Source organism: Momordica charantia, assembly GCF_013281855.1.
Source record: "Momordica charantia cultivar OHB3-1 chromosome 3 unlocalized genomic scaffold, Mcharantia_2.0 BLBB01000003.1, whole genome shotgun sequence".
In the NCBI taxonomy this organism is placed as follows: domain Eukaryota; kingdom Viridiplantae; phylum Streptophyta; class Magnoliopsida; order Cucurbitales; family Cucurbitaceae; genus Momordica; species Momordica charantia.
Window position 1 is genome coordinate 16,065,722 of NW_028275161.1, and position 27,838 is coordinate 16,093,559.

Here is a 27,838-nt window from a genome sequence, read left to right on the forward strand (position 1 = left end):
ATAATATTAAAAGGTAGATCACAATATTAAAAAATATATAATTTGTAAATAAGATTATTTATTAAGACAAAGATAGAAACAAAATATTTATGAAAAGAGTGCTAGTTTCTTTTTCTTTTTTTGGAAAAAAAGGTGCTAAGTTTTTTTTTTATTTATTTTAAACAAAAGGTGCTAAGTTAATGGAATGGTGGTTGCAAACCAAGAATAATTGAAGCACGTTGTTATAAAACTGCCACTAAAAAGGTGAATTTAAATTTCACAAAAAAAAGTACAATGCACATGACTCATAATCTATCTTATGATTATCTTTTAAGTTAATAATTGAATTTAATACGAGTAATTTTCAAAAAAAAAATTGATAATATAAATATATAATTATTTTGCCAACATAAAAGATAAACTAATTACCATTATAAAATAAATAATGTTCACTTTTGCAATTATATTTATAAAAAGGTATTCCATTTATAATTACTTTTTTTGTAATAATAATCTGCAAATATTTTTTAAAATAAAGTTACTAACTCAATGAACTTTAATAAAAACGTGATGGTAAGTTGGTATTTGGTAATATTGTTTATTCTCCACATGTTCATATCTCATAACATCACTTTTATGCCATAGACTAAATGTAAAGTGCAATAAAAGGAGCAAAATCATAAAAATCCTTTAAATAAACCTCAGCATAACTTAAAATGAGGCTAAATACTATTGATGCGTGATTATAGTCCAGGTGTCGCGTCCACAAACTATATGAAACTATATGATGTAGATTCTATCATGAACCCCTTTAGCATCTATCAAATAGAATCTTCTACTAGTATGATTGCTCGTGTATATAATTTCTGAAGCTTAAGTTAGAACTTAGTCTGAGTCGGTGTCGAATTGAACTTATTCTTTAATACGAGAGATTTTGCACCATTGAAAATGTAGGATTCAACCTTTTATAAAGGGGACCTAGGAAATGCGGCTTTGTCATTGTAGCGTATGTCCTTTAACGAATTTTTTCTGGCAATTGGAAAATCATCTGATAGTCGAATCGTTCTTCCGTCGAATCTCAATGGATTTTTCACTAATCAAAATCTTCAAGTTAGAGTCGAGCTGAGTTATGCTTCCAAAGAAACATGTCCTTCCTCAGATTTGTTGTCTGAGTTGAACCTCAAGAGAACCACATGTTGTGCTTGACTTTACCGCACAACAAATATATTTAATTCCTAACACGTATACTAATCTTCAATTAAGTCCTTACAAATTAATAACACGATTGGAGGTGAATAACAAAACACTTATTTAACATTTAAAAATTAGTGTGTGTTTTCTTTTCCTTTTTTTAATGGTTTAGACATTTTGGTAATATTAAATATCCATTTTACCTCTACTTGTATGAAAAATTACGAGGTCCTACTAAAAAATCACACAATTTTGAAACAAAAAGATAAGTGTTACACCAAAACGAGCATAGTTTAGCGGTAATTAAAAAAAAAGTGTTACGTTAATTTTTATTACATTATAAATAAAGAGTGGACTCCGAGAACCAAAAAATGAATAACTTCTACGGACGAATAAAGAAGTGATAAGCTAAATTATATTTAAAAATAATTAATAATTATAAAAAATTAAATCAAATTAACTCCAATCTAACTCTTGCCGTGTCATGCTCCAAAAAATTACATATTACTCTGTTTTTAATTTTCTACTTTTACAAATTACACTTATTTTCTCGCTATTTTATTTTTCTCATTTCTTCCCAATATATTTAAATTCTTAAAATTTTAAAAATAAAAATAAGTTTTTGGAAAATACTTTTGATTTTCGTTTTAAAAACATGGATAACAAGACAAAGGAATATGAAAATAGTGGTGTGAGCTTTAACATTTTAAAACAAAAAATTCTATGTAAAGTTTATGAAGCCAACAAATTTTTTTTTTTTTTTTTTTTACTGAAAAAAGGAAAAAGTAATCAGATTTCATTTTTTCTTTCTGAAGATATTTTGTACCATAAAATCTGAATAAGCAACCAGTAGGAGGTGAGCATGTGGCGAACAGTGACAGGTGTCGGGCATGGAATCTTTCTGAAGGAAAAAATAAATAAAAAGTAAATAATAAATAATAAATAAATAAATAAGATAATTGGTGGAATGAAGAAGCCCAGAAAGCAGCCTCTTTTTGTCCACCTTGTAAAAGGTATCAGCCATCGTCCAATTCCAAACCTACTCTAATCATTTGTTTTCAATTTCATAATTCTACTACTCAAAATATTTAATTTTTATTAATGAACTTTGCATTTCAAATTATTATATTTAATTTCCCAATGTATAGTGGATCATTAACTAATTTAATTTAATACACGTGGTTGTTATGCGCTATGTAGCCATCAAATAAATGAATAATAATACGTTGTTGGTATGATATATCATGAATGAAGCCAAAGCAAGCATAGTTTAGCGGTAATCGACATATATGTCCAACCACGAAGTTATGAGTTCGATCCTCCACCCCTACATGTTGTATCAAAATATATATATATGATGAATGAAGAGCGATGTTAATCAAGCCTGATATCACGAGCGTGACAGGTTACATAGTACTTTACATTGGGGTGAATGCAGCCTTTTTCAAGGTGATGAGATTTGTCTAATAGATTTTGTCGGAATATGTTGGTGTAGTGCCGGCAAAAAATTCTTTGATTCTTAAGCTACAGTTGGTTTATAGGTGATATGTAATTGACTGGCGTAGATTGAATACCTCAAACTTAAGTATACTTTCTATATTTATTTGGAGTAAGCTCTCATGTGGCTACTAATTCTAATGCAAGTGGCTACATCGATTTGATAAGTGGTAGGTATATAAATTGCCACATGCTTAATAATAGGCGGTATTATATGAATCGTCATTCACCAAATCGGTGACATCTAGTCTGAACGATGGAGACTAGTCGTTCATCAGATCGATCACATCTTTCCATTTCTCTACGCTATGACATTTTGAAACATTAAAATATATTAATAAATATAATTTGTTATCATAAAAACATATGATATAATTGAAACTCGTTAAAATTAACCGTAAAAAATAGAGCCTCTGACATCCTAATTATACATACAATCTTACAAATTGAAATTGTCTTAAATGAATGAATATTTGATGAATTTACGTGTATACTTATTACTTATTTTACAAAATTAGATAATAAAGCAAATAAAAAGATATCAATGAGACAACCGTTTGTGATGGAATAATAACTCAATAATTGGATTCTATTTAATAAAATATAAAATAGCAAAAAAAAATTATGACAATAAATAGCTAGTTCCATCGATAGAATATATGATTTATCAGTTGAATAAAAGAATAATGCATGTTAATAAGCACATAAATAATCAGAATTCATACCATTTCTTCGTAATTTGACATAAGTTATAAATAAGATGCCATTATATTGGGAAAAATGTCAAAATTATTAAAAATCGTTAAATTATTGTTCTATTCGTAGAAATTAAAACCGTTAAATTATATATATATATATGTTTGATCAAAATTTTAATCAAGTTCGCGAAGCTTGGCTCAGGCAGTGGCTGATTCAGTGGACGAGCTAACGTGCTGGCAAGTGCAAAAAAAAGTAAGTACTTTGACGTAGTAGCCGACCCATCTATACTCGAGAGAGAATATAGTTTCACGTATTTGAAAAGTGAGGCGAATGTCTCTATTTATAGGTGAAGCGTCCTACAAACCTCCAATGACTCTCCAACAGCCCAAGATTCACACATATTGTCGTGGAATGTGTCGGAGTTCAATTCCTGAAAGAATATGTTCTCTGTTTAACACAACTGTCAACTCAAGCGTCTGATATGGAGATTATAAGCTCAGCTCGGCTTAGACTACAAAGAGCTAAGGTAGGAGGTGTATGTGGACTCGTCCAATAGATGGCTTCTCAACTGGACTTTTGGATCAGCTCGGGCTCTGTGGAGAGGTGACATTCAAGTTGGTTCATTGTTTTATTAGATGTTGATATGTGGTTGATGAAGACTTGTCTCCAACAAAATAGTTACCGCATCATACAAAAAGTTCATTTGGATTTTTTAATTAGCCTATTTTATTATTGTTGTGTAATCCTTTCTTACTTAATTAGTTTTCATCTTATTTTTTCAATAATGTCATATCATTTAAAGTTAAAGTTGGTAAAAGGGGGTGTCACACTTGTTATCAACGTAATTTTCCAGTCAAAAACATGTATTTTGTGCCACAATTAGCTGAAGACGAATAAAGCAAAGTAGGACTCACCCATTAACATCAATCCTTGTCCAGCTCGCACCAAACTCGAGAAAACACGAATATCATCAGGGTAAAATTCATTGAACACACCATATATGAAGCGCCAAAATAGTAAACACAGCACTGTCCAAATATTCCCAATAAAAATGTGAGATCCATTCATCACAAAGGTACTTATAAGCTCGATTTGACACTAACTAAGACCAAACAAGTAGTAACTTAAGTTTCAAAGTCTACAGGTCATCACTTCCACTAATTGAACAGCCACTTCAAATCAAAAGCCTATTCGTCACCTCATCCCAAATCATCCATCAACGACACTTACATTCCATGAATCAATGCTATTACAAAAAATAGAAGCATAATTAAAAATTTAATAACATAATTAGAATATTTTGAATATAGGCAGTTTCAAAGTACAAAGATAGAAAATACAAATCTAACTTTAAAAATAAAATACAGTAAATAAATACTTGAAATAAGTGTGTACAGAAATTCATAAACAATAACGCGTAAAATTCTTTACTCTTAAACACAACTTTTTATGAAAACGAAAATAAAAATTATTCCATAATTCACACCATAATTACGTTATAAAGTTGTCTTTTTATTTCCATAATTGAACCAATTATTTGTTTATATACCATTATTACCAAATCCTATTCTCAATTGATTGCACATATTAGCTCATTCTTAAAAATAATGTGTTCATATTAATTAGCTCCATCCTCCAAAGTCATTTTTGGTAAGAGGAGATTTTTCGTTTTTCTTCCAATTTTTTTCCAGTGTTTTCTATAAATAAATAAACTATAACCAACGCTTTAAATGTTGATATTAATGAAAATATGAATCAAATGATGAAATTCATAACAAATATTTAAATTAACAAACAACCATATTTCACTTTTTTAAATAAGTTAAAAATTACTAACATCGATGTTATGTCTAATATTAATTATATTTTGTTAATTTTGTGTGTATTCGTCTCTCACGAAAATTTAATATTTTGCATGTAGTTTGTAATTATTTGTTTACAAAAATTATTTCATCATTTTCACTCAAAATGTCACATTATTTTCGTTGTGATTATTACTGGTAAAATTTCACGTTTCCTACCATATTTGAAAATACATATTTATTTTATATCATGCATTCCTATAAAATATGTTTAAAATTATTTTTTGTTTATAAAAATATTATAAAATCAACTAATCATATAAACATTAAAAGAAAAATTAAAAATGGTTGAATCAATTTGTTGTTAGTTGTTTTTTTTTAAAAAAAATCAATTTGTTGTTTAACTTTAAAAACTTTTGAGATTTTAATTTTATGATTTTGAAATTTAAAGATAAAAGAGAAAATATTTGTGAAATATAAAAAATAAATATTTGTAAAATTGAAAAATATAAAAACTTCTTATTTCAATAATTCTTATAAAACGAAAATCAACAATGTGAATGTCCATTAAAAGAAGAAAAAAAAAGTCTGCAATGTGAAATGAAATTAAAGAGGAGGAACAGCCAATTTAGCATAAATTCTAATTAAATAAATGAAAAGATTTTCTTAAATAAAAAAAATACTAAATAAATAAATAAAATAATACAAATAAAAGCTGTCCGGACGATGCGGCTGCACCGTCTCTCGAACGGGCCATGGGCGACAGCTCTCACTGCACACCTATAAAACGCGAACTCGTATGAAATTTAGCTCCCATTTTCTCGCCGGAGATCCTTCAATCACCTGATTACACGGCCGTACCGGCGGCGGAGGGCGGTGGCGCGGCGGTGTTTGGTCGGTTTGGCCTTATCTACAGGCGGTGATGGCTAACTTCCACCGCCTCTTCCGAGTTCTGTTGCTGCTTTTCACTCTTTCAGGTTTGCTTTCTGGATCTTGTTTGTTTGGTTGCTTAGAAACTGCGGGAAATGCTTCGGAACTTGTATTTTGTTTTCTAGTCATGTAATCAGCTACAGAATATGGAGATTCTGACTGGATGAGTTGTATTTTGTGTTGTGAAGTTGAATTCTGTGTTTGTTTCTTGAATTATTCAGAGAGTCGGAAAGGACTCTGTGCTTCTCGCTTTTGTTTTCTTTCTTTTTCTTCCTCTGCGGATTTTTACCGATTAGTTGGACGGAGTTCCGTTTCGGAGCATATTCCGTGTCTTTTAGGACTTTATCTACTCTGGAGAATATTTGAGAAATTGAGATGATCTATTGTCGATTAGGAATTTGAATTGTTTTGAACTCGGTGAGATTCGTTCTTCTTTTGATTTGATTACCACGAGTTGTTTTCTTTGGAATATGGATTCTCAACACTTGTCTCTGATTTGGTTCCGGTTGTGTTTCATTTCAGGTTCAGCAATTCGAACTCTGAGCGTTGGAATTGGAATTAACTATGGCCAGATCGCTAATAATCTGCCATCTCCATCGCGCGTCGCCATTCTTCTCCAAAGTCTAAATATCAGCAGAGTAAAACTGTACGATGCCGACCCCAATGTCCTGTTCGCCTTCTCCAGAAGTAATGTCAATTTCATCATAGGACTTGGGAATGAATATCTTCAGAGCATGGCCGATCCTCAGAAAGCCCAAGCTTGGGTTCAACAACATGTTCAAACGCACATCACTCAGACTCAAATCACCTGCATCACTGTTGGAAATGAAGTATTCAGCTCTAATGATACCCAATTAAGGTCTAGTCTTCTTCCTGCAATGCAATCTGTTTATAATGCGCTTGTTAATCTTGGGCTGGATAAGCAGGTATCTGTTACCACAGCTCATTCCCTTACCATCTTAGGGAACTCTTTCCCTCCGTCTGCTGGGGTATTCAGGCCAGATCTCGCTGAATACATACAGCCAATTCTCAATTTCCACGCTCAGGTCAAATCGCCTTTTCTTATAAATGCATATCCTTATTTTGCATACAAGGATAACCCTGGCCAAGTTTCTCTAGAGTATGTGCTTTTCCAGCCTAATCAAGGGATGACTGATCCCATTACAAATTTGCACTATGACAATATGCTGTATGCTCAAATCGATGCTGTTTATGCCGCCATCAAAGCGATGGGGCATACAGATATTCAAGTCCAGATTTCGGAGACTGGTTGGCCATCTCGGGGTGATCCAAATGAGGCTGGTGCTACGCCAGAGAACGCCGGGTTGTACAATGGTAATTTGCTAAGAAGAATACAGAATGGACAAGGAACCCCGGCCAAGCCATCAGTTCCTATCGATATCTATGTTTTCGCTCTATTTAATGAGGATCTGAAGCCTGGTCCGGCTTCTGAAAGAAACTATGGTCTTTACTATCCAGATGGTACACCAGTTTATAACATTGGATTACAGGGGTATCTCCCAGAGTTGTTGTATTCATCTTCCAAAAGAAATGTAAGAACCGTTTACTTTGTTTTGTAGTTCCTAATCCTGTTTCTACTTCTTAAATAAAAATCTAATTTGTGAACTATTTCTTTGCAGGTTTTCTCAGTTTTCAGCTTGTTTATGGTATTCATAGCCTGCTTAATCTACAATTAAGAGCATCACCATCAATAATGCGATAGTAGAGGTACACCAAGCAATAGATAGGAATTCTTTTATCAGACACCATGGAAATCATAATTGCCCGAGGAGCTCTATAGAGAAGCACACCCCATACAGATCCTTTCAGCTGCTGCACTTAACTAACCATCTGTATTATATATTTACTTCCCATCCCATCATCAATTTGGTTCATTGGACGATTTTTTTGTAGTTTCAAAAGGCAATAAAGTATTATTATTTCATTAATAAACTCTCTCAATGTCATGATTGGATAATATTGAGCTCCAGAAGAAGGAACAGTTTTCTTTTTCTTCCTCTATTTGCAGCTCCATTCTGATGATCTGATGTTAAATCTCACGAACTCAAGGACTAACGTAAAGGGCCATTCAATTCATTCTCTGAGAATCTGGAATTGGTATGGTCTCTCTTCTCTCTCCTCTAATGGTATATCCAACATAGAAGAACCTATCTTGTTCATGATAAATTCTGGTAGTCCCCATCACTCTTGTCTCTCTCTCTCCCCTTCATTTTACATGTGAATCTTGCTCTAATTTCCAGTAATCTTCAGCTGTAGCAGCCATATGTGAACATGATTTCATGTAATCTAAACACATATCTGAGCTGAGCTGCCCAATTTGGAACTCCGAAAGTTACCATCTGGGGAAGGTTGGATGGACACATCTAAGATTGTGGACTTTTTCCTTCCTTTGTTCTTATTCCTTGAAGGAACGTAAGTTGGGTATCTGCTTCTGGTGGAGTAATCAAATACGCATTCTCTTTTGACTTTTGACATCTGCTTCTTTGGTGGGGGCTACTGATTTTACCAGATGATTTTTGGTGTTGAATCCATTGAACTGTTGAAGGGTCAGCTTCTCCTTGGCCCTCTGTTTTCTATTGTGATAAGTTTTTATTATTATTATTATTTTATTTTGATGTCTTTTTAGCAGGACTTTGATTTTTATTTTTAAATGGTACCATTGCCATATGAGGAGAAAGAAGAGCCCCATTTCTATATGAGGCGGTGGCTGTCTTTTTCAAAGGGAGGCATGGGAACAGATTTGAGTGGCTTCCAGATAAAGGAATTGAGTATGCTTTTAATTTTTGTGATATTTTCATAAAATAGGAGGAGGTAGTTAAATGGATCTTTTAGGTTTAAAAAGTAGTGATGTAATATCAATGATGAAATATTTTAGTCCACACGTCTTTGTTCGATTTTTGTTTATTTTAGTCTTTGTATCTCCCAACGTCTTTCAATTTTTTCCATTTTAGTCCATGTATTTTCGAAATGTTTATTTTAGTCTATGGACTTTTTGAAAGTAACTAAAATAAATGAGATAGGAATGAAAATGTATCGACCAAACTGACCCCTCTTAAGAGTACAAGAATCAAAAGAAATGTTTCGAAAGTACAAGATTAAAATAAAACTTGAAAGGACAGCGATCAAAATGGTGGCTATTTTGAAAGTATAAGGATCAAAATCAATTGTTATAATCTTTTCAAGATTGTTATCTTTTCATAAAATCGAGAATCTCGATAATTATACTTCATATCATTATTTGTTTGAGAAGTGACTACTTCTTGCCATGCTTCTTTATCGGGATAAAGTCAAATTAAATGGGTTTTAATTAGACTCCAAGAAGATATATGATGATTTGACTCCACAATTCTACAAAATTTTCAAACATAACAACATCAACTATTGATCTACAATTCTACAAAATCTCTAAATAATCTCTTTTTGCGCAAAATTTTTACTAATTTGGATTGAACATACATTTTTCCTGTTCTCTATTCCTTTGTAATTTAGTGTTTCCTTCTCATAATTGATAATAAGATAGATACTTCTCTTAGTAGTATCAATTATTCAAATAAAATTTAAATTAAGCACTTCTGAAATATCACGATCAAAATAATTGAGTAATTTTGATTTATAATAAAAAAAGAATTGCTTCAAATCAACACCTTACGTCACTTGATTTGTCATTTCTTCTAATGGTAGGTTGTTGCTCTCTCAATTAGATAACAAGATAACAATTTAAAAAATATATATATATATTGATATTTAGACGAGACAAATGACATGGTTGACTATTTGCAATTAAATTCACAAATTGTTCGAACTCACAACCTTTTGATTTGAAATATATGTCAATTATCGTTGAGCTATACTCGCTTTAGCAATTCAACAAAAAATTTTAATCTATAAATTTTGGAAACTATGATATTGGCCTTAAAAATATTATCTTAAATGTAATAACTACAGTATCAATTAACTCGAAGCAAATTAATTTTAACTCTAAACCGACATGTCGATTTAAGAAAATAATGACGTTGAACCACTACAACCCAACTTGAAAGAATTATTATATAATTGGAGAAAATGGGAATCACTTTCCATTCATAAGGAATAACATTCAACTAATGTTCTTTTTTAAGTTATCATTTTTGTCTTTATGAGAAATGCTCTGATTATTAATTCAAATTTTTTATTACTAATTCAATTATTTCATTTAAACTTAATAAATAAATAACCCTCCAAAGCTGAAGTAGAGCTTGAATTTTAGAAAGATGGGTCCACAGCCTACATTAAATAATGTTGGGACCAAACTAATTTCTAGCTACTCAACTACCTAAACCTATTAGTATATGAATTAGAATGCCCATGTGAGCGACATTATTTGTTTGGGACGATGACAAGTTTTTCATTTTCTTTTCTTTTACTTTCATCCAGAATTATGGATGAAATGATTGTAGTCAGGGTTGGGAAAAAAAAATATAGATCAATCGATCCTCCTGTTCTTCAACAGAAAAGCTTAACACCAAGGTCAAATATCTCAATCCTTGTAGGAAAACAATATTGTAATCTTTATAAGACAATAATATCCTACTCCTTGTAGGAATATATAGCTGAGCGATAAATGAATATAACTCCTTTTTAACGTTGGAGATTCAAATTCATCACTTCCACATTTGTTTTACTAAAAAAATTATTATAAATTTATCCTAGGGGATGTGTTGCTTGCTGAATCGTCATATATGATAGGGCTACCATGGGCATGGTCGAAGGCCGAGACCCAATATGCATTCAAGTAGGCACTTTTCTTAAGATGACTCTTAAGAGAGTTAATCTCATCATTGGATCGACCAACCTAAAAAGTTTTTCAGCCTAAGCTGTGCCCAAACTATTATTTAGACCTATACTAAATTGGCCTACCTTAAGTTCGTTAGAGCAAATCTTAAATCGAACATAAACCAATCTATTACCTCATCATTTAAAATTTAAAGCAATAAATTCAATTTTTACCCTGAACTTAGCAATTGAATCGAGATGATTCAACCTTAAACTTGGATAAATATTGCAACTTTTTTTTGGTACTAACCATTATTCTTTTTCCTTCTATATACTAATAGAAATCATTAGAAACACAATTGACAACAAATGCAACTTCTGAAGAAATCTGAAGAATGAGAGTTGCCAATCCTCCAAGGGTGATTAAAAACGACACCTTTAACACAAAATTAAACTTCAAAATAAACTTTAAGAATAAATGAACTGAACTAAGCTCCACTAACAGAGAGAGACTATAGAGTAGTGAGAGTGAGGTTGCACAGAAAATCAACTCTCTCAAATAAATCATAGCAACATATTTCTTTATCTTCTTGTACAAGCTCCGAAACTTGATTGAAATGAGTCACAAATAACCTAAAAAAAACCAACAAATAAAAGACTTCTACTCAGCAGACAGAATCAGAACAGAAGAACAAATAAACAAACAAATTAATCTGTACAGGGAAGACCCTCCCATGCCAACATATATGAACTTTTTGGTCTAAAACAGCAGCTTCCCTGAATGTACAGCTTCCACTACTTCAAGAAAACAAACCAATGAAGAGACGTTTTTCACCTTTCGGGGCTTTTAACTGTACGATACGAGGAAAGGGAGGATCGTTGACATGAAATCTTCGTATGTAAGCGTTGCAGAACCGGTGTAGTTCCTATCCTTCTCCTTGAATTTCTCGGTCAGGCCCTGAAATTTTGTAAAAATTGGTTTAGAAGGAGGGTCGGTATCAGTCTTCTACATCACATATTACACTTGAAAGTATGTGCCTGTTACTAAGAATATGATATTTAAATTTTAAACTACTGATGCCAGAGGTTTCATTTGAAGACGTATCTGGATACTTCGATGAGAATGTATCTATAGTATTATATGGTCGAGTTAACGTGACGGTATTAGAGGAGTCGTATTTCAAAACAGGGAGTAAAAGGTCAGCAATCTAACCTTTACTATCATGCCACATCTGCAATGAAACACAAAACCAAAAATGTAAGTACCAAAGGCTTTTGGATCATAAAAGGCTAGAACTATTCAACTATTTTGAAGCACTTACTCAACAAAACTGTCAAAATTATATTCAACTCGACCGCCGCAATGATCATCGTATAGCGAACTTAGAAGTTGAAGGACGGAAGATGGAACTGCATAGCCAAGGCCATAGAGTGCATCCCTCATTTCCAATGCATCAATCTTCCCACTTCTATCTCTATCATATCTCTCAAATGTGGCCTGCAAATTAGATATTCGTTCTTAGCCTCACTGGGTACAATATGGATAATCATAAAAGAAACAAATCACCAAAAATAAATTTTCATTTTCGATGGGGAAAAGGCAAACAAAAAACTTGTTCTGTATACAACATAAAAATGTCATAATAAGGACGTTCTATATTAAACCACCGAGCGACTCTGAATTATTGGATCAAAAGGTTGCTTTGTTGCTCCGTTTTCTACTTATCTAACCTTTTTCCCAAACATCTAGAAAATCTTGTCCTAAAAAGATCTTTAGAATTTGAAAAAGAACCATCAACTTGAAGAGAAGTGATGCATGTTGCATGTTGCATGTGCTAACACCAGTAGCTATAGAAGCAAGAGAGTTTTTCTTTTTTAATGAAGAAACAAAATGGGAAAGAAACCAAGTTTTGAACTAAGATATATCATATGAGTTAAAATTCTTATTAGAGATATTACATAGACATCAGATGCCAACAACTTAATGGATCAACTAAAATACGTTTCAGGTGTCTTAAAATGGTTTAATGGTTTTAATTCGAACACTCGGTCACGAGCTGATCAACAATATGTCCGCCAACTCTTTATATCCATAAAGCAGTTCATAATGGAACTTGAACTCAATTGTCTACTTTAAGTTAGAAGTTCTAATTTCATTGGCATCATCTTTCTTACATAAGTTTCAGCAAAAACAGAAAAATTATGCATTCAAAATGGAGAAGAAAGAAAGTAATCACAGAATAAATAGCCAGAAACATTACTTACACGCCATTGGCCAAGACAACTCCATATTGCTGCGAACTCATTAGGCCCTGCAACAGCCACCGGAAAACTCTAGTCAATATAATATTACAAATGTAGGGTCAAGATTTGAACCTTTTGACCGAGAAGTTATTAATATTTAAATTAGGTTTACAATTTCTGTCAACGTTTGAATATATTAAAAAGAAACAAACTAGTTAGCCTAAAACCACTTAGAGGAATCCAGATATAATGTATCTAGCTGTATTAATGTTAACATTAACAACAAACAAGTTTCTTCATTTTCAATTTCCTTTTTTGAACTTCCTATTTATTTGTAGTTTGGTAAAAATCAAACAAGAGAGCCACTGCTTATTCAACTTGGCCACAAACTCAAATCACAAGCTGATAGTTATGTCTGAATTTTCGGCATTCTTTTGAAAGAGAGAACGATTCTAAATGAGCATGATTGTAAAATTTAGAATTCGTGATTGTACCCATTTGCCACATTAAATCAAGGTTAAGTTTCTAATATTCACAACCCAAACAGGGATTGGATTGTACGTGTAACTTAACCATGAATCTAAGGAAACATCGAGATTTTGATTTAAGGAAGGAATGAAGAAGTAGAAGAAGAAACTCACCCATTCTGGTGGAATCAACCGGATTTCTGAATAAGAAGATGAGCAAACGAACGGTTCTAAGACTAAACCTCTGGTACCCAGAAGAAAGGGCTTGCTGCAATTCATTCTCATCGATGAATCCACTTCCATCCCTATCCACCATTTGAAAGCTCCTAATGACCTCAGGGCTTGTCCCCGGCGGAAAACCGTAGGACCCATATGAAGAAACCCCGCCATAATCAGACCCATAAGGCCGCGGCCGCTGCTGTTCGGAGTAATACTGCGCGGCGGTCCCGTGAGATTGGCCCTGGTCGTGGGTTTCCGGCGCGGGCGGTGGTGACGGCGCGGATGGAGCGGATGGAGCATTGGAATTGGAATGGGAATGGGAAGTAAATCTTCCAAAGAAGGACGCCATTGATGGCCAACAAGAAGAGCAAGAGAGAATTAGAAGATGGGTTAGAACAAGAAATTGAATCAGAAGGGGATTCGAATCTGGGGAGCAACTTTTGGTTTCGTGCGTGGGAATTTAAACGGAAAAGATGGGAGAAAGACAGAGAAAAAAGATAAAATTGATGCAACAGAGGGAAGTAAAAGGAAAAATCAAAGACGAATTCTGTAGAAAGAAGACGCGGTTGCTTCGATTCAATGAAAGATGAGATCACGGGTTTGATTTCTTTCTGCTGTTCGTTTGTTTCGCGTCCATTTCTTCAAATCTTCGGCCGATCAATTCCTCAAAAAACGTGCTTCAATATTCAAAATGGAGATTTCGATATTTTAAACCAATTAATAATTAAATTACTCTCACTTTCTAAATAGCGACATGGATGTTATTATGATTTATGAGTATTTATATTCATATTGATTGATTTTTTTTTTTTTTGAGAAAATATTCATATTGATTGATTGATGCTAATGTTTATGTTTCATGAATATTTATTATATCAATACATTGATTTTATTATATAGTACTAAAAAAGTACATGTTTTAAAAGCATGACTATTTTTTTATTAAAAAAGAAAAGAAAAGAAGGTCGAGTTTAGAAATAATAAAACTAGTCCCCTAATTAATGGCAGAGTGATAAGGACTTTGATCCTTTGTGTTGGTCATTGTAATATTCCGACTTGCTTTATTTGGAGGAGTTTTAGCGATTTAATTTAAGACGATTGTATTTTTCTCTCTAAAATTTTCATCTCAATATACTTTTATTTCGTTTTTTTTTCTCTTTAAAATTTCTTTTTCTCAACTCTCTTTCTTTTTCTCTCTAAAATTTCTCTTTCTTTCTCTTTCTCTAACAAATATTCTCTCTGGTCTCATCGCTCCTCACTAACTTTTCTCCCTCTAAATCTTCTTTTATCTCTTTAAAATGTTTTTTTCCATCCTTGGAAAATTTTATTTTCGTATCTCTTAACAAAATTTTCCAAAATTGGGGTCGGGATGGGAATGGATGCACTTCCCCCGAATTTTTAGGAAAATAATATGTTGCTCTTTTTTTTTTTTTTTTGCAAAAGCACATGAGGTTTTATTTATTCATTTACTTCTATTAAATTAATTAAATGTTTTTCTAAAAAAGAAAAAATTAATTAAATGTTTAATTACAAGGAACCTTGTGAGTTGTGTTCTAATAGTTAATTAAACTTTTAAAAGGGTTTATTGTGGTATCACATACCGTAAGATCTTGTGTTCGAATCCTATAATGTGTTGCTCGGCCTAAGCAAGAGATCTACTAACGTAAGTCACACGACATGAATTCCAAGAAATTAAAAAGAAAAAACTTTAAAATAATTTAATAGATTCCTAAATTTTTAATTTTGTATCTATTAGATCCTCAGATTTTAAATTTTGTATCTAATAGATCCAACTTTAAAATGTGTATACTAAGTTCATGACTTTCAATTTAGGTCCTTTAATTTCAAATAGTGTTTAAAAGATTTGAAATTTATACCGAAGATTAATAGTTAAAAAAATTTATTAGAATTTAGAACACATTTGAAGCCTAATAGTAACTATGAAACTTCAAAAAAAACAAACTTATAATTTAACCTTAATTATATTATCTTTGAATTGAATATTTATAGGTGAGTTTTTTTTTTTCAAATTTATTTCCAATGAAGCCAAATTTGAAAAGGATTTTGTTATAAATAGACTTTTGTCTTATTAATCTTTCAAAATTTTGAATTGAAGTCGGAAAGTTTTCAAATTTTGTACTTTTGACTCATCATTTGATTTTTATTAATGAAAATCTCTTAAAATAACTCCTCCATCCACACTTTCAATAAGCCTAATTTTAGCATAAATATAACATTAACATTCTATTCTATACAATTGCCATTGTAACTTATTCATTGCCAAATCGAGCATAGTTTAAGTTGTTAAGACATTTATCTCTGACCAAAAAGTCATGAGTTCGAACTCCTACCTCCATTGTATCAAAAAAAAAAAAACTTGATTCATTAGTTGTTACAACGGTGATCTTATTTAATACTATTAAAAATTTATCATAAAGAATATTTCTTTTTTGTGAATTTCAATGGAAAGTTCTCTTTTTTCTAATTGCTCATTCAATTCTAATCTACAAAGAAAAAGAACTAATCACAAAAATATTTTTAAGATATTAAAAAAAAAAAAGAAATGTACGATTAATTCGTAAATCACATCATTTTCTAAAATTTTTCGTTGAAAACATATACATAGATATCTTTCGACGTATGATTAATATCCCGAGGATTAATGTGCAATTTTTTATTGAATCAATAGAAAAATTACTAAATACAGTTCAAATAATAAAGCAAATCAAGAAGGAATTGATAAAACAAATCAAAGTATAATTCACTTTATTTCAACTATAAAAAAGTCACTTTAATAAATTTCCACCTATTAGTAACCCAAGATTCTATTTTGACATAGCTAATAACTTTTGCTATTCTCCAAAATCAAAATCACATTTATATCGTAATTTTGGTCTTGTCTCAACCACTTCCAAATATCCTTAATATTCAACAATTAAATAAACGTTATTTTCACTATACCCATTTACTAGAGCCTGTCATGACAACTGCAAAGAGGATTCCAAGCCAAGATTGTCCACAATCCGCAAAAGCTATATTCGTATGCTGAATTGAGACAACTAAAGAGGAATAAACATGCCAACCATATTCTAGCCCAGGTTTCTTGGGCTATACATGGTCAAGCAGAGGCGTACTTTTTTAATATATATATTTTTTATTCATGTAAAAGTGAAGATTCGAACATTTAACCTTTTGATTGATGACATATGTTTTAAACAGTTAAACTATGCTCAGGCTTGGGCTGACTTTGAATTACTCGTCCTATATCGCCTATACTAGGCAAATGTTTTATTTGACAAGCTCGTGATATATGATGTGCTCGTACTTGTACGCATCCATATGATTTTAACTCAAAATCCAGCGAAACAAAAACATAAAAATTATGGAGGATTTCATGTTAACAACATTCTCTCTCTATAAGTCCATATTAAGAAACGAAATGAAAATCAATAACTAGAAACTTCTTGATTGGATGCATACAGAATCATAAAATCAATCCAGAAGGCATAAAAAATATAAAATAAATAGGATTTCATAATCAGTCTTCAGCTTTCCAATGTTCAGAGAATTCAAAGGACGAATACAGAAGTTTACTGGATTTGTATGTATGAAGACACAAACACCTGTAATGAAGAAATGACCATGCATTTATAGGACTAAACAACTCAACATCTCCAAGCAAATATTCTTCACAATTATTTCATAACAATAAAGTTCTATCAAATTATCTACAAAAATGATCGAAGAAAAACTAGTTACCTTCTCCAAACAACTGATCCTTTCATAACCGAAAAAACTATCTAATGAGCACAATTCTAACTAGTCTCATAGATATATTTATCACGTTCAGACAGGAAAAATATAGGCAATTATTGAAGACCTGTTAATTGCTTTAATAAAGATGTAGCAAGAAGTAAGAACCTGAAAATTATCTTTGTATAGCATCCACCAAAATGATCTAGCAAGTATTCGTATAGATCCCTTCCCTCGGTTTTGGATTTGGGCTCTTCATTGGTCAGACTCGAGAGTAGTTGAAATATCAGGGACATTTTAAGCATGCATTGTCACGTCTCGTTGCTGAGAAAGACGGGTTCCAAGCAGTACGAGTCTATTTCAGATATTCCAACACACTCTGCTTGATATCTTCGAGGAAGGAAACGAAACCCATGACACTAGTGAGGCCGCTTCCATCGACATCCTGTTCCTCTATAAGATAGTTTTCGAAAGCCGTAGCATCATCTTGACCTCCCCGGATAAATATGAGTCTTGGGGTGATGCATCTGTCTTGTTTTAGTTCGTTAATTGTAGTCCTTAACAAACCTGAAAAATCAGCATGGCAAAGTAAAAAAAAAAGGCACTTCAGCCAAACTTTATAGTATCGCCTCTTTCACATGAAAGCAGCAGATTATCTTACAATCCTGAGGTGGAGGAAATGGAAGAGTACGGTCTGCGGCAGAAGAATAAAACACAATCAGAGTTGTGAAAGCGTCTAGGAAAAATATTGGACTGCCACTAGTAATCAGTGCAGCACGACTCAACGAGTGACGCGGATATGCTTGAATGTCCGGGGTAGAATATGATGACAACACTGGATACACAGCACAGTGTAGGGAACTTGGTTCAAGTGCACTGCACCAGTAAAAGACAACTAAGTTGCAAAGCAATGTCACATTAGATGAGAAACAGGGGAATAGAAGATAAATATCTGGAAGAAATTCTTCTAGCTTGTGCTAACGCCAAAAATTCAAGGTGCATAAAGTCAAGGAAAACAAAATCTGTTCCAGTATACCTTCTAAATGAAATAGTATAATGCATCAAGAGTAGGTTAAGTTAAATATATATGACATAAGCACTACTGAATTAGAAAAATTGACAGTGAATTATGAAATCGGGAGCAACATAATAATGGAAGATGGTAGGTCATCTTCAAAATAACCAAGTTCACAACGTTACCTGAAAAGGCATTGCAGGTAGATCCGATAGTCGGGGTGGATACCTTCCTCATGAAAACGAAGGAGAGGGTTCCGAAGTAAAGCAAAAACCAAGCGGGGTAGAGATTGAAGTTGCGGACACTGAGAGAATACAACATCAGTGAGAGAGGTCCCTGATGCTCCATTTTTGTAATGAACAAGCTTATAAGCCTCATTGTATTGTGCGGTAAGAATTACAAGCCAATCGTGAAGTAGAGCCCTGCCCTCTCGGACACCTTGCTCCAAAGAAGCTAATATAACCTTCAGAAATAAAAGTATGATCAAGACAATATAAATGTCAAAGACACATTGCTTTTATAGCTGGTAGCACATACATTGTACACATAAACAGAATGACTATTGTCTGCATTTGCAATATGTCAAATCAGTGGCTGTGGAATTAATTAGGCAAGCATGGATTAGCAATAGCCAACTCCATATGCCATCCTTATTTTGTTTTGCATGGAAATTTTGTGAGCGTTCTTAAAAATAGCTGTCTTGTTTTGCAGACTTTATACATAGAAATATATTATAATTACATTTGATTTCTTGTTATACTCTATTGCACTCTAAATTTAATTTATTTCATATATGGAACTTTTTAGATAAGATAACTTCATATGTTAAACTAATTTAATATTTTATTATAATTTCATTTTTAATTACATTGGTTTTATTGTAAAATAAATAATGGGAGAATTGCACAAACTACCCCAAACTGGGTGATGATTATGATTGCACCAACAAACTTTTAGTTGTGAAAATTGGAATCTTAGACTTGCATTAGTATCCATTACCCTCCATTAAAAGTCCCATCTAACGAGAGATAAATGTCACTCTCTTTCTACCACACTCCTCCCTCTAAAAAATGTCTCTACCACACTTAGGGGTGTACAAGATTGGTCGACAAACCGATCTGATCAAACCAATGTCAGTCGGTCGGTTTTCAAAACCCTATCGGTCGGAGGTCGATTTTATTAGTACAAAACCGACCTGTCGGTCGATCAGAAAAATATCCCCCAAACCGACCGACATACATATATTAAATATATATATATATATATATATATATTTTTCCATTCGTGAATGGCAAATTTATTTTTTTCTAATTTAATTATTTTATATATTTATACTTTATTTTTTATTGTTTTATCCATTACCTCTCATTTTCTATCTAATCCTTTCTCAACCTTCACTACCTTCCCTCTATAATTTCTTTTCTTCCCTTCTTTTTTATCTTTCTTCTTTCTTCTCCCTTTCAAGTTTCAAATCTACTTTTTTCTTTCTCCATTTTCATTTCAGATTTGTTTTCTTACCCTCTCCTCTTCTCCTTTCTTCTATCATTCTCAACTCCAATTCTTCTTCTCTCAACGAGAAGTCTTCACAGCAGCAAGACTGGATATAATTTTTTTTAATGCAAAGGCCATGGGGGAGATAGAATCAGTACAAAGGTCTGTGGAAAAGAAAAGAAGAGAAGGAAGGAAGGAAAAAAAAGGGCAGTTGGTTTGTTGGAGGGAATTTTGGCCTGAAAACCGACCTCACCAACCGATGTACACCCGTAAGCACACTCTGCCTTAAAAGTCTCTTACTACCACATTCCTCTCTCTACCAAACGCCACCCTCCCCGTCTCTAACAAGGGTTATCTAAGATTATATGTCTGATTTTGATTCTGATTCATGTGTGAAATATTCATATTGTTTGTTTGTTAGCCATGATTGTACAGAAATTCAGCATGCTCCCATATGAATATCGCTTTGATAGATATAATCATAGCAGATTGTTACAGAAATTCAGCACTCCTCAATTAATCAAGGTGCATATCAGGCTATCAGCTAACCCTAAAATAAAATTTGTTTTCAAGATAGTTGAGGGTGGATTTGGAAGGACTTACTTTGTGAACGAGCAATGAGAGAACCACCTCAGGCTCAACACTGTCATAAAGCTCATTAAAATTTTGAGCAGTGCCAAACTGTATAGTTCGTATCCTTAGTCTTCGTTTAAGGGAATGTTCAGTTCTGTATAAACAATCCATCATGTGTCAAGTTAGTCACAATAACTTATTATATAAGTAACTGACAAGAGAAGAGTACATGATGACTCCCGCTATCTATGAAATGCTGATTTCAGACAACCAGAACCCAGAGGAAAAGTTTTGTCATAGGAAATTTCTCACTTTCTCTTCATGAAAGCAACTAGTGTTGTAGATTATTGTGACCTTATAACTCAAATAGAAAAAGAAACTGAATTGACAAAAAACATGTGCATGATAAATTTTATCATGCTGCTTCATATTGAGGAAATTAGTAAAAAATAAAGTGAAGAAAGTGACGAGGATTTTAAGCTTTCATAAACCAAGGTGAGTAGATGTATCGCAATAAGACTAAGAAAAGCATCAGAGTGCACCTAAGCAAATCTTTCTGGACGCATAATACATGTCATCACAGTGGTTAAAATTCCTCGATCATGTCATAATCAAGAGAAACAAAGAATTAAATTAGTGAATGCTTCTAGTATGAGAATGTAAGCTGTGACGTCATTACCTACCAGTAAATTTAGAAAATGTTAAAAAAAGGCCAGTCCTACAAGACATTAACTCGTCAAAGGGGACTGGACAGTCAATATTGATGTTAATAATTGATATATATATACATCATTGAAATTCAACACTTTTATGAGACCTCAATTACACAAGAAGATCTACCTATCGAACAGATCACATGTTGAAGATATTTAGATATTAGAACATTCGAAATGAGGAAAATTAATGTTGACAGTCTTCTGCATATTTGGATGTACCTACTAGATGGAACAGAACTAGAAAGCTCCTCAGGAGGCACAACAACAGTATACTGGAACGCAATCTGCACAATAGGAAACACAGAAGCATGCCTGCAAAATACAATAGCATAATGATTGTACTATTAAGCTAGTAACATGAAGGATCAGAGAATATTGCGTGAGAACAGGAAGCTAGTGAAACGCCGGCCAGTGAGGTCAAAGACTAAACTAATTTATTCGCAAAGAATGAACATTGAACGAGAACTTGAAGGAATTCTAGAAATTTTGATATTATGGATATCATTTTCATAAAACTAAACTTTCCTTAAGAATGATACGACTATAAATAAAGCTGTCTACCAAAGGGGGCCAAGAAACACAAAAAAAAAAATAATAATAATAAATAAAGCTGTACATGGTGGCTATGAAGGACAAGGCAAAAACAATATACTTTAATCACAAATGAACCACTCCCCCTTCCCCTCTTCCCTAATTATCAACGATCAAGAGTAGAGGGTAAAAGAAAAAATCATGGAAGTATATAGGGATAAACTTAACCCAGCTTCAAACTTCAAAAGTATGAGCACCTCCTAAGCTATGGATCCCCAAGTTAAGAGGGAAACTATGTTGGGCTGAAGTTGGCTACAAGTATAATTTTGTAAGTTAGGGCAAGAACAATGTTTTCGAGGCGCACCCGGGCGCTCGCCTCAGGCGGAGGCGAGGCATTTTCGCCCAAGTGCGCCTCGCAAGGTGCCCAGGCGAGCGCCTTCAATCGGGCGCTCGCCTTTGGGCGCCTTGGCACGCCTATCGCCTAAGGCAAGGCGATCGCCTCCTTCAAGGGGCGATCTGCCTTATTATTTTTTTTCTTTAATTTTTTATGTGTGTTTTTGTAAAATACCCTCACCTGCGCGACCCAAACCCAATCTCTGCCTCCCCTCCCTCTCGACATTCACCTTCACAGGCTTCAAGCCTTCACCACCATCAATCTCCGCCGTTGCTTGTCTTTATCTGGAACTAAACTTATAGAATTTGGTTGTTTTACATATCTTGTTGACATTTAATATTTTGGTATTAATTTTTTTAAGGTAATTTATGCACTATATATATAATTTTTACTTATTCGGGCGTCGCCTTTGTATCGCCTCTCGCCTCAAGGCGATCAAAGGGCTTGTCGCCTTGCGGTGCGCCTTACGCCTCGAAAACACTAGGCAAGAAGACTGTCAGGATAATGCCAGTGAAATTAAGGTAGAAAAGACCCACAGGCCAATGAAATAAGAGGATACTTATGTTTGAGTCGACGACAAAATAATTGCATCAGGCCCTCCCTATTGCTAAGGAAAACAGCTGGAAACACCCAGCGCTTTTGTCCAACATTTTATTACTAAGGTGCAGGCAATGGAGAAGCGGCATGAGGACTGAGGAGTCCTTCAGATCTTAACTTATTGGGACAAACAGCCATTTTGGGAAACCTTCTCTGAATTTTAGTAGCTGGTACGAGTACTATGTCCATCTTGCACCACATTTGGAAACTTTATTCGACCATCATTTTGGTCTGAACCTATACTAAGAAATACTTTCAATCACATACGAATTTGTTCTCTTAAGAAAGTCTCCAGTCTTATTTGTAGACGAGCAATATTCCTCTTTCCAAGATTTCCAACCCTCAACCTTCTTTCAATTTCTACCCTTGACCTCCTTTAGTGAAGGAAAGAGAGGATTTGTAATTGATTTGATTGATGTTCCAAAATAACCTTATGAAATGATCAAACCGATAAAATTCAAGTTACTGCTATTCTCCTGATCTTCTCCATTTGAGTTTTTCCGTAACTGTAAATGTGTGTGCATCTCATGTATAACTAGATAAAACGTGGTGACAGTGAGCAACAACCATATCAGTGATAGGTATTTGTTAGTATTTCATATGAATGATATCAAGAAGATTAGGCAAAAGCATCATTTGATGCTATAAAATTTTTTCTCTCTAAGCTGTCAATAAGGGAAAATAATTCCACAAATAATATAATAGTTGTTTCATACCTTGAAAATCCAACATTATTTCCGAATTCAAAGTCATATGCGTATGTTGCATAAGAATCACAACAGATAATATGTTGAACATTCTCATATTGTGGATCTGGGAAAAAATGACCATACTGCAAAATGGTTAAGAAAATAAGTACAATGGAAAAATTTAGAGAGTAAGCATACATACATACATACATACATATACATACACACACACACACACACACACACAAAAATATATATATATATACACACACATATAAATATACATATACATACACACATATACATATACAAATATATAATTCAAACAATATTACAAACTCACACAACGGCCTGGCTTGAATTCAGAAGAAGTTCTTAATCGTAATACGCAACCAAAAGCATAAGGCCGACTTAACATCCGATACCTGCAACAGAATTCTCCCATCAAACTACCTCCTGGATAATAGCAATTTCAGAATTGAAGGTTATTTAGGTTTCAAATATTAATAAGTATCTGCATTAACATATTTTTGTTCCAATAGATGAGATAAAGACAAGCTCTCATGCATTATGTATTTTACCTGGGAAAAGCACGAGTACCATGACATTAATTCCCAAGTGCACAATTTTAATCCTATGTAAATGCAGTTTATACAGATTTATAATTAAAAGCATATATGCTACAAGGTTCTGGATATTTTATTTCTTTGAATTTGAGATGAGAAGAACAATACGAACTGCTAGATAGATACTCACATATCCTGGGGAAGAGTTGAGTCATCAGTACTCGAATAGAGGCATAGTGAGCCACCGCTTTCAATGCTAAGAAATTTTAGGGATGCCAAATCTGTGTATTCATTTGTAACAGCAAATATGTCTACGCAAACTCCTGCTTGAACGGCAACTGTAGCCTGTAAGATGTAAATCAATTCTTACAATCCCCAAAAGCATTGGAGAAGATAAGAGCAAAGACTAATTAGCCATATTACCAGCTCTCTATAAAATGGGGTCTGCTCAGGAAGTAATGCACGGTCGGCATCCTCCCCTTTACTAGCATATTGCTCCCCATATCGTCTTGTGTCAAGTTGCCCAGCTCCATAATCAGGAGGGCCAGATAGGAAAGCAAAAACTCTAGCTGAAGTAAATAAGACAATACCATACATCATAATTTATGGACATTGGTTGCACGAAAAATGTACATTGCTCAATGCCAATTCTTTGAGAACATAGAAACTATTATATAAGCTTTCCCCTATAATACTTGCCTAATGCAAATATGCTTCCATATTCTGATCCAAGGTAATTAAGGAGTGCTTCCATAGCCACACCAAAACCTCTCCCACCCATCAATATACCATCTATTCCTTGACCTGCTGCTGTGGTTCTCTCCCATGATGTTGTCGGTCGAAGTGTTTCAAGAGCAGCCTCAATGCGATCCTTACATGTTTCCACCTGCAACCGAGTTACTAAATAAAGTCTCATGCATTTGTGATGCATAGCAGAGTGATGATACTGAGCTACTTGATAATTGACGAAACAATCAATTGTATAAGGGTAGAATGCATTAAAACCTTTTACATACCGGTGCCAAAAACTGCAACAAAGGCATTACATCTTCAAGCTCAATTGGCAGCGCACCCTCTGTATCAGGGGGAATGAAGACATTCTTCACAACGGGTATGGGACCCTGAACATCATATAGACCTAGTTTGTGGCTGAAGGTAGCAAGTCCAAAAAGTGAACCAGGCCCAAGAGCTGCGACAAATATTGAAACAGCATGCATATAAAAGGACTTAATAAGAATTACAGATTTAAAAGACAATAAGGTTTTAATCTAACACTTAAAAACCTTCCAAAGCTGCCAGTAATGCACTTTTGGTGAGCTCCAAAAATTCTTCTGAAGCTGCAGTTGAAAACCATATAGAATAACATAAGAAGAAAAGGAAGAATATGTCATGGACGCAAAAAGAAAAGGGATGAATTGTATTAAATAATTAATTGGTATTTCCAAAACGCACATACTTTTCAATCATTTTTCCATCTTTTCCATCTTGTTTAACCAGACCAATATGTTAGAATAAAAACTTTTAATCTTCACTCCAAAACACTGGTACTAGAAACAATAAAACCTACTCTCGGAAAATAAAAATCATGATAGATCCAGATACTGGAGAAGAATATAATTGTATCTCCTCCAAACAAAATTTGGATGGTTGAAAAATAAGCGTACAGTTTTTTTTATACGAGTCAATAACAGCTGATAAGCAAATGCCTGCATACATATTGAATAAATACTGGTTCGTTCTTGAAAAAGATGTGCAGCATCATAGATTACGTTATATCGATTTTGAGTTTTTGAGTGGGCCTCAGTGTTGTATTCTTTGCTAGAGAGCTGCTAAGGATCTTGATCACCTCCTATGGTCTTGCCACTTTGCTTCTTCAGTGTGGGATTGACATTGTCTGTTTTGGACTTTCAAGGTTCATCATGCTCGTGCCAAAGACTGTTGCTCAATGCTTGAGGAGGCTCTTCATTTCTCCCGTTCAAGGATAAGGGTAATTTTTTGTGCAAGCAAGGGTCTTTGCTGCTCTTTGGGGTTTGTGGCTTTACAGGAACAACAGGATTTTTGGAGGGGTTGAGAGATCGAGCAAGGAGGTGCGAGATCATGTTCGGTTCCATGTTTCCCTTTGGGCCTCGATGTGCAAAGTGTTTTGTAATTACTCCTTAGGTTTGATCTGGCATGATTGGAGCTCATTCTTTTAGTTTAGCTCCTTTTTGTGGGCCGGTTTTTCTGGACATATTCTTTCATTTTTTCAATGAAAGCTCGACTTTTTATCAAAAGAAAATAAATTACATTATAACTAATTATGATGATAAATCACGTGCCTGACATAACTAGTTGTGACGAACTCCAAACTATATTAACCATTTGTGTTAGTTGAAAAAAAAAATGAAATCCTCAAGAGAAATTATGGGATTGCATTATTTTGGTGCCTTGTAATTGGACTTTTCTTTCTAAATTCTTTTGTAATTTTCTTATTTCTATGATTATATCAAATTAGAGAACCTTCATTAAAATTCTTAGCTTCTTTTCACCACTGGCCTCTTTTTTCATTACCTATCAGGGATAGACGGATACAACTCAGAGGTTTTGAATCATGTTTCGACGATATAACTGATGATTAGTATAGAGTAATCCTCGTAATTGGATTAGAGATATTCTAACAAAATTATTTGGATAATAGGCATCTGAGTGGGTTCAAAGTCATCTTACATGACAGATCAATGGCTGCAACATATACTGGACGAGCTTGCATTGCTTCCCCTCCAGAGCCTTCGTCTATATGATTGGAAGAGTAGATCAATGTCAAAGAAGGAAAATCCAAGAAATAAAGAGAAGCAAATACAACCATGCACAAGGCAACAGAAATAATATATACCACATCAATCAATAGGACCATTGGTACCAGAGGGAATAGGGTTTTCAAAAAAAGGCTAAATTTCTGCTGAATGTCGGGTACATGAAAACGATTACAACAGCTGATTAACATATGAGTCAATTATAACAACCAAGCTCCATGACTCCATGAAATTAACAAAAATGACAACATTCATATTCACCATCCTCCTTTCTCTTCCCATTCTCGCAACCAACTTAATGCGCGAGTGCAGAGAAAAACAAAATTGGAATCATTACTCCACAGCTAAACGATTCTTCCACACTAATCCAAAAAACCCAACAATTACAAGCTAAGAAACAAGCAAACTAAAGAGATTCAGTGGCAGGAATGCGAATTGAAAACCAACACTGACCGGGAAGCTCGAGATCTATGAATGAGGACATCATCTCGGGGCAGGACTCAGGATTGGAGAAGCGAGCAATAGCCTTAGAGGAGAGTCCGTTAAGGGTGCCGCAGAGGGCACAGGTCCATGCCCAATGCTCGAGGTCGCAGTAGGAGTTGAAGTAGGCCCAGCAATGCTCGCAGCGGGGGAGGAGGTTGGCGTCGGATCCGTAAGCCGGGGGCCGGCCGTTCTCGTCCTTGGCGGCGAAGGGGGTGACGGCGACTCCCCATGGAAGGCCAGAATTCTCCTGAGCATCCGCATCGACTGGGAAGCGAGATACTGTAGCTCTAACAGCCATGGCCAGCCCCGAGTTTTTAGCTCTCCGTCTCCGTTGAAACCGAGAGCGAAGCACAGGAAATGGTGCCGCTCGTCGGAGATTGTATGTTCCAAAAATTAATAATTTAAAAATAATAAAAAACAGACGTGGCATTCCACAT

At 34.0% G+C, this 27,838-nt stretch overlaps 3 protein-coding genes across 8 annotated transcripts; 1 reads left to right on the forward strand and 2 right to left on the reverse strand.

Moving 5' to 3' along the window:
* Window positions 1–5,910: 5,910 nt before the first annotated feature.
* LOC111012635 (Glycosyl hydrolase superfamily protein) lies at window positions 5,911–9,023 on the forward strand. 4 transcript variants are annotated; one of them, XR_002601606.2, is made up of 4 exons: window positions 5,911–6,145; window positions 6,621–7,651; window positions 7,739–8,665; window positions 8,749–9,023. XR_002601606.2 is itself a non-coding variant. In XM_022286859.2 (3 exons), exons 1-3 carry the CDS (start codon window positions 6,091–6,093, stop codon window positions 7,793–7,795), a joined length of 1,143 nt encoding a protein of 380 aa, XP_022142551.1. In that variant the 5' UTR covers window positions 5,911–6,090; the 3' UTR covers window positions 7,796–9,023. The 4 variants fall into 4 exon arrangements, 1 of the variants encoding a protein (XP_022142551.1); XR_002601607.2 differs by having other exon boundaries at window positions 7,739–8,290; window positions 8,370–9,023; XR_002601608.2 differs by having other exon boundaries at window positions 7,739–8,216; window positions 8,370–9,023.
* Window positions 9,024–11,405: 2,382 nt separating this feature from the next.
* On the reverse strand, window positions 11,406–14,497 carry LOC111012744 (Calcium-binding EF-hand family protein). 2 transcript variants are annotated; one of them, XM_022286998.2, is made up of 6 exons: window positions 13,757–14,497; window positions 13,137–13,183; window positions 12,194–12,369; window positions 12,085–12,103; window positions 11,707–11,829; window positions 11,406–11,504 (listed from the first exon to the last, which is right to left on the reverse strand). In XM_022286998.2, the coding sequence occupies exons 1-5, from the start codon at window positions 14,148–14,150 to the stop codon at window positions 11,719–11,721; spliced, it is 747 nt and encodes a 248-aa protein (XP_022142690.1). In that variant the 5' UTR covers window positions 14,151–14,497; the 3' UTR covers window positions 11,406–11,504; window positions 11,707–11,718. The 2 variants fall into 2 exon arrangements, with proteins under 2 accessions (XP_022142690.1, XP_022142689.1); XM_022286997.2 differs by having other exon boundaries at window positions 11,406–11,829; window positions 13,757–14,496.
* A 2,933-nt stretch (window positions 14,498–17,430) lies between these two features.
* LOC111012538 (sec23/sec24 transport family protein) lies at window positions 17,431–27,783 on the reverse strand. 2 transcript variants are annotated; one of them, XM_022286705.2, is made up of 14 exons: window positions 27,372–27,783; window positions 26,833–26,898; window positions 25,410–25,463; window positions 25,143–25,315; window positions 24,826–25,012; window positions 24,550–24,695; window positions 24,317–24,471; window positions 23,904–23,985; window positions 23,588–23,703; window positions 21,569–21,661; window positions 20,664–20,787; window positions 18,755–19,032; window positions 18,216–18,430; window positions 17,431–18,121 (listed from the first exon to the last, which is right to left on the reverse strand). In XM_022286705.2, exons 1-14 carry the CDS (start codon window positions 27,697–27,699, stop codon window positions 17,910–17,912), a joined length of 2,229 nt encoding a protein of 742 aa, XP_022142397.2. In that variant the 5' UTR covers window positions 27,700–27,783; the 3' UTR covers window positions 17,431–17,909. The 2 variants fall into 2 exon arrangements, with proteins under 2 accessions (XP_022142397.2, XP_087977903.1); XM_088121777.1 differs by having other exon boundaries at window positions 25,400–25,463; window positions 27,372–27,514.
* Between the last annotated feature and the right edge of the window lie 55 nt (window positions 27,784–27,838).

What these genes read in the sequence shown, in the direction of transcription:
- LOC111012635 (XM_022286859.2), top strand. Translation starts at nt 6,091, where the DNA reads ATGGCTAACTTCCACCGCCTCTTCCGAGTTCTGTTGCTGCTTTTCACT. An exon ending in GCTGCTTTTCACTCTTTCAG is followed by an intron (nt 6,146 to 6,620) that starts GTTTGCTTTCTG and finishes GTTTCATTTCAG; the next exon opens with GTTCAGCAATTCGAACTCTG. An exon ending in ATTCATCTTCCAAAAGAAAT is followed by an intron (nt 7,652 to 7,738) that starts GTAAGAACCGTT and finishes ATTTCTTTGCAG; the next exon opens with GTTTTCTCAGTTTTCAGCTT.
- LOC111012744 (XM_022286998.2), bottom strand. Translation starts at nt 14,150, where the DNA reads ATGGCGTCCTTCTTTGGAAGATTTACTTCCCATTCCCATTCCAATTCC. An exon ending in GGTTGATTCCACCAGAATGG is followed by an intron (nt 13,184 to 13,756) that starts GTGAGTTTCTTC and finishes TGGCTGTTGCAG; the next exon opens with GGCCTAATGAGTTCGCAGCA. An exon ending in GTTGTCTTGGCCAATGGCGT is followed by an intron (nt 12,370 to 13,136) that starts GTAAGTAATGTT and finishes TCTAATTTGCAG; the next exon opens with GCCACATTTGAGAGATATGA.
- LOC111012538 (XM_022286705.2), bottom strand. Translation starts at nt 27,699, where the DNA reads ATGGCTGTTAGAGCTACAGTATCTCGCTTCCCAGTCGATGCGGATGCT. An exon ending in CATAGATCTCGAGCTTCCCG is followed by an intron (nt 26,899 to 27,371) that starts GTCAGTGTTGGT and finishes CCAATCATATAG; the next exon opens with ACGAAGGCTCTGGAGGGGAA. An exon ending in CCCCATTTTATAGAGAGCTG is followed by an intron (nt 24,472 to 24,549) that starts GTAATATGGCTA and finishes TACATCTTACAG; the next exon opens with GCTACAGTTGCCGTTCAAGC.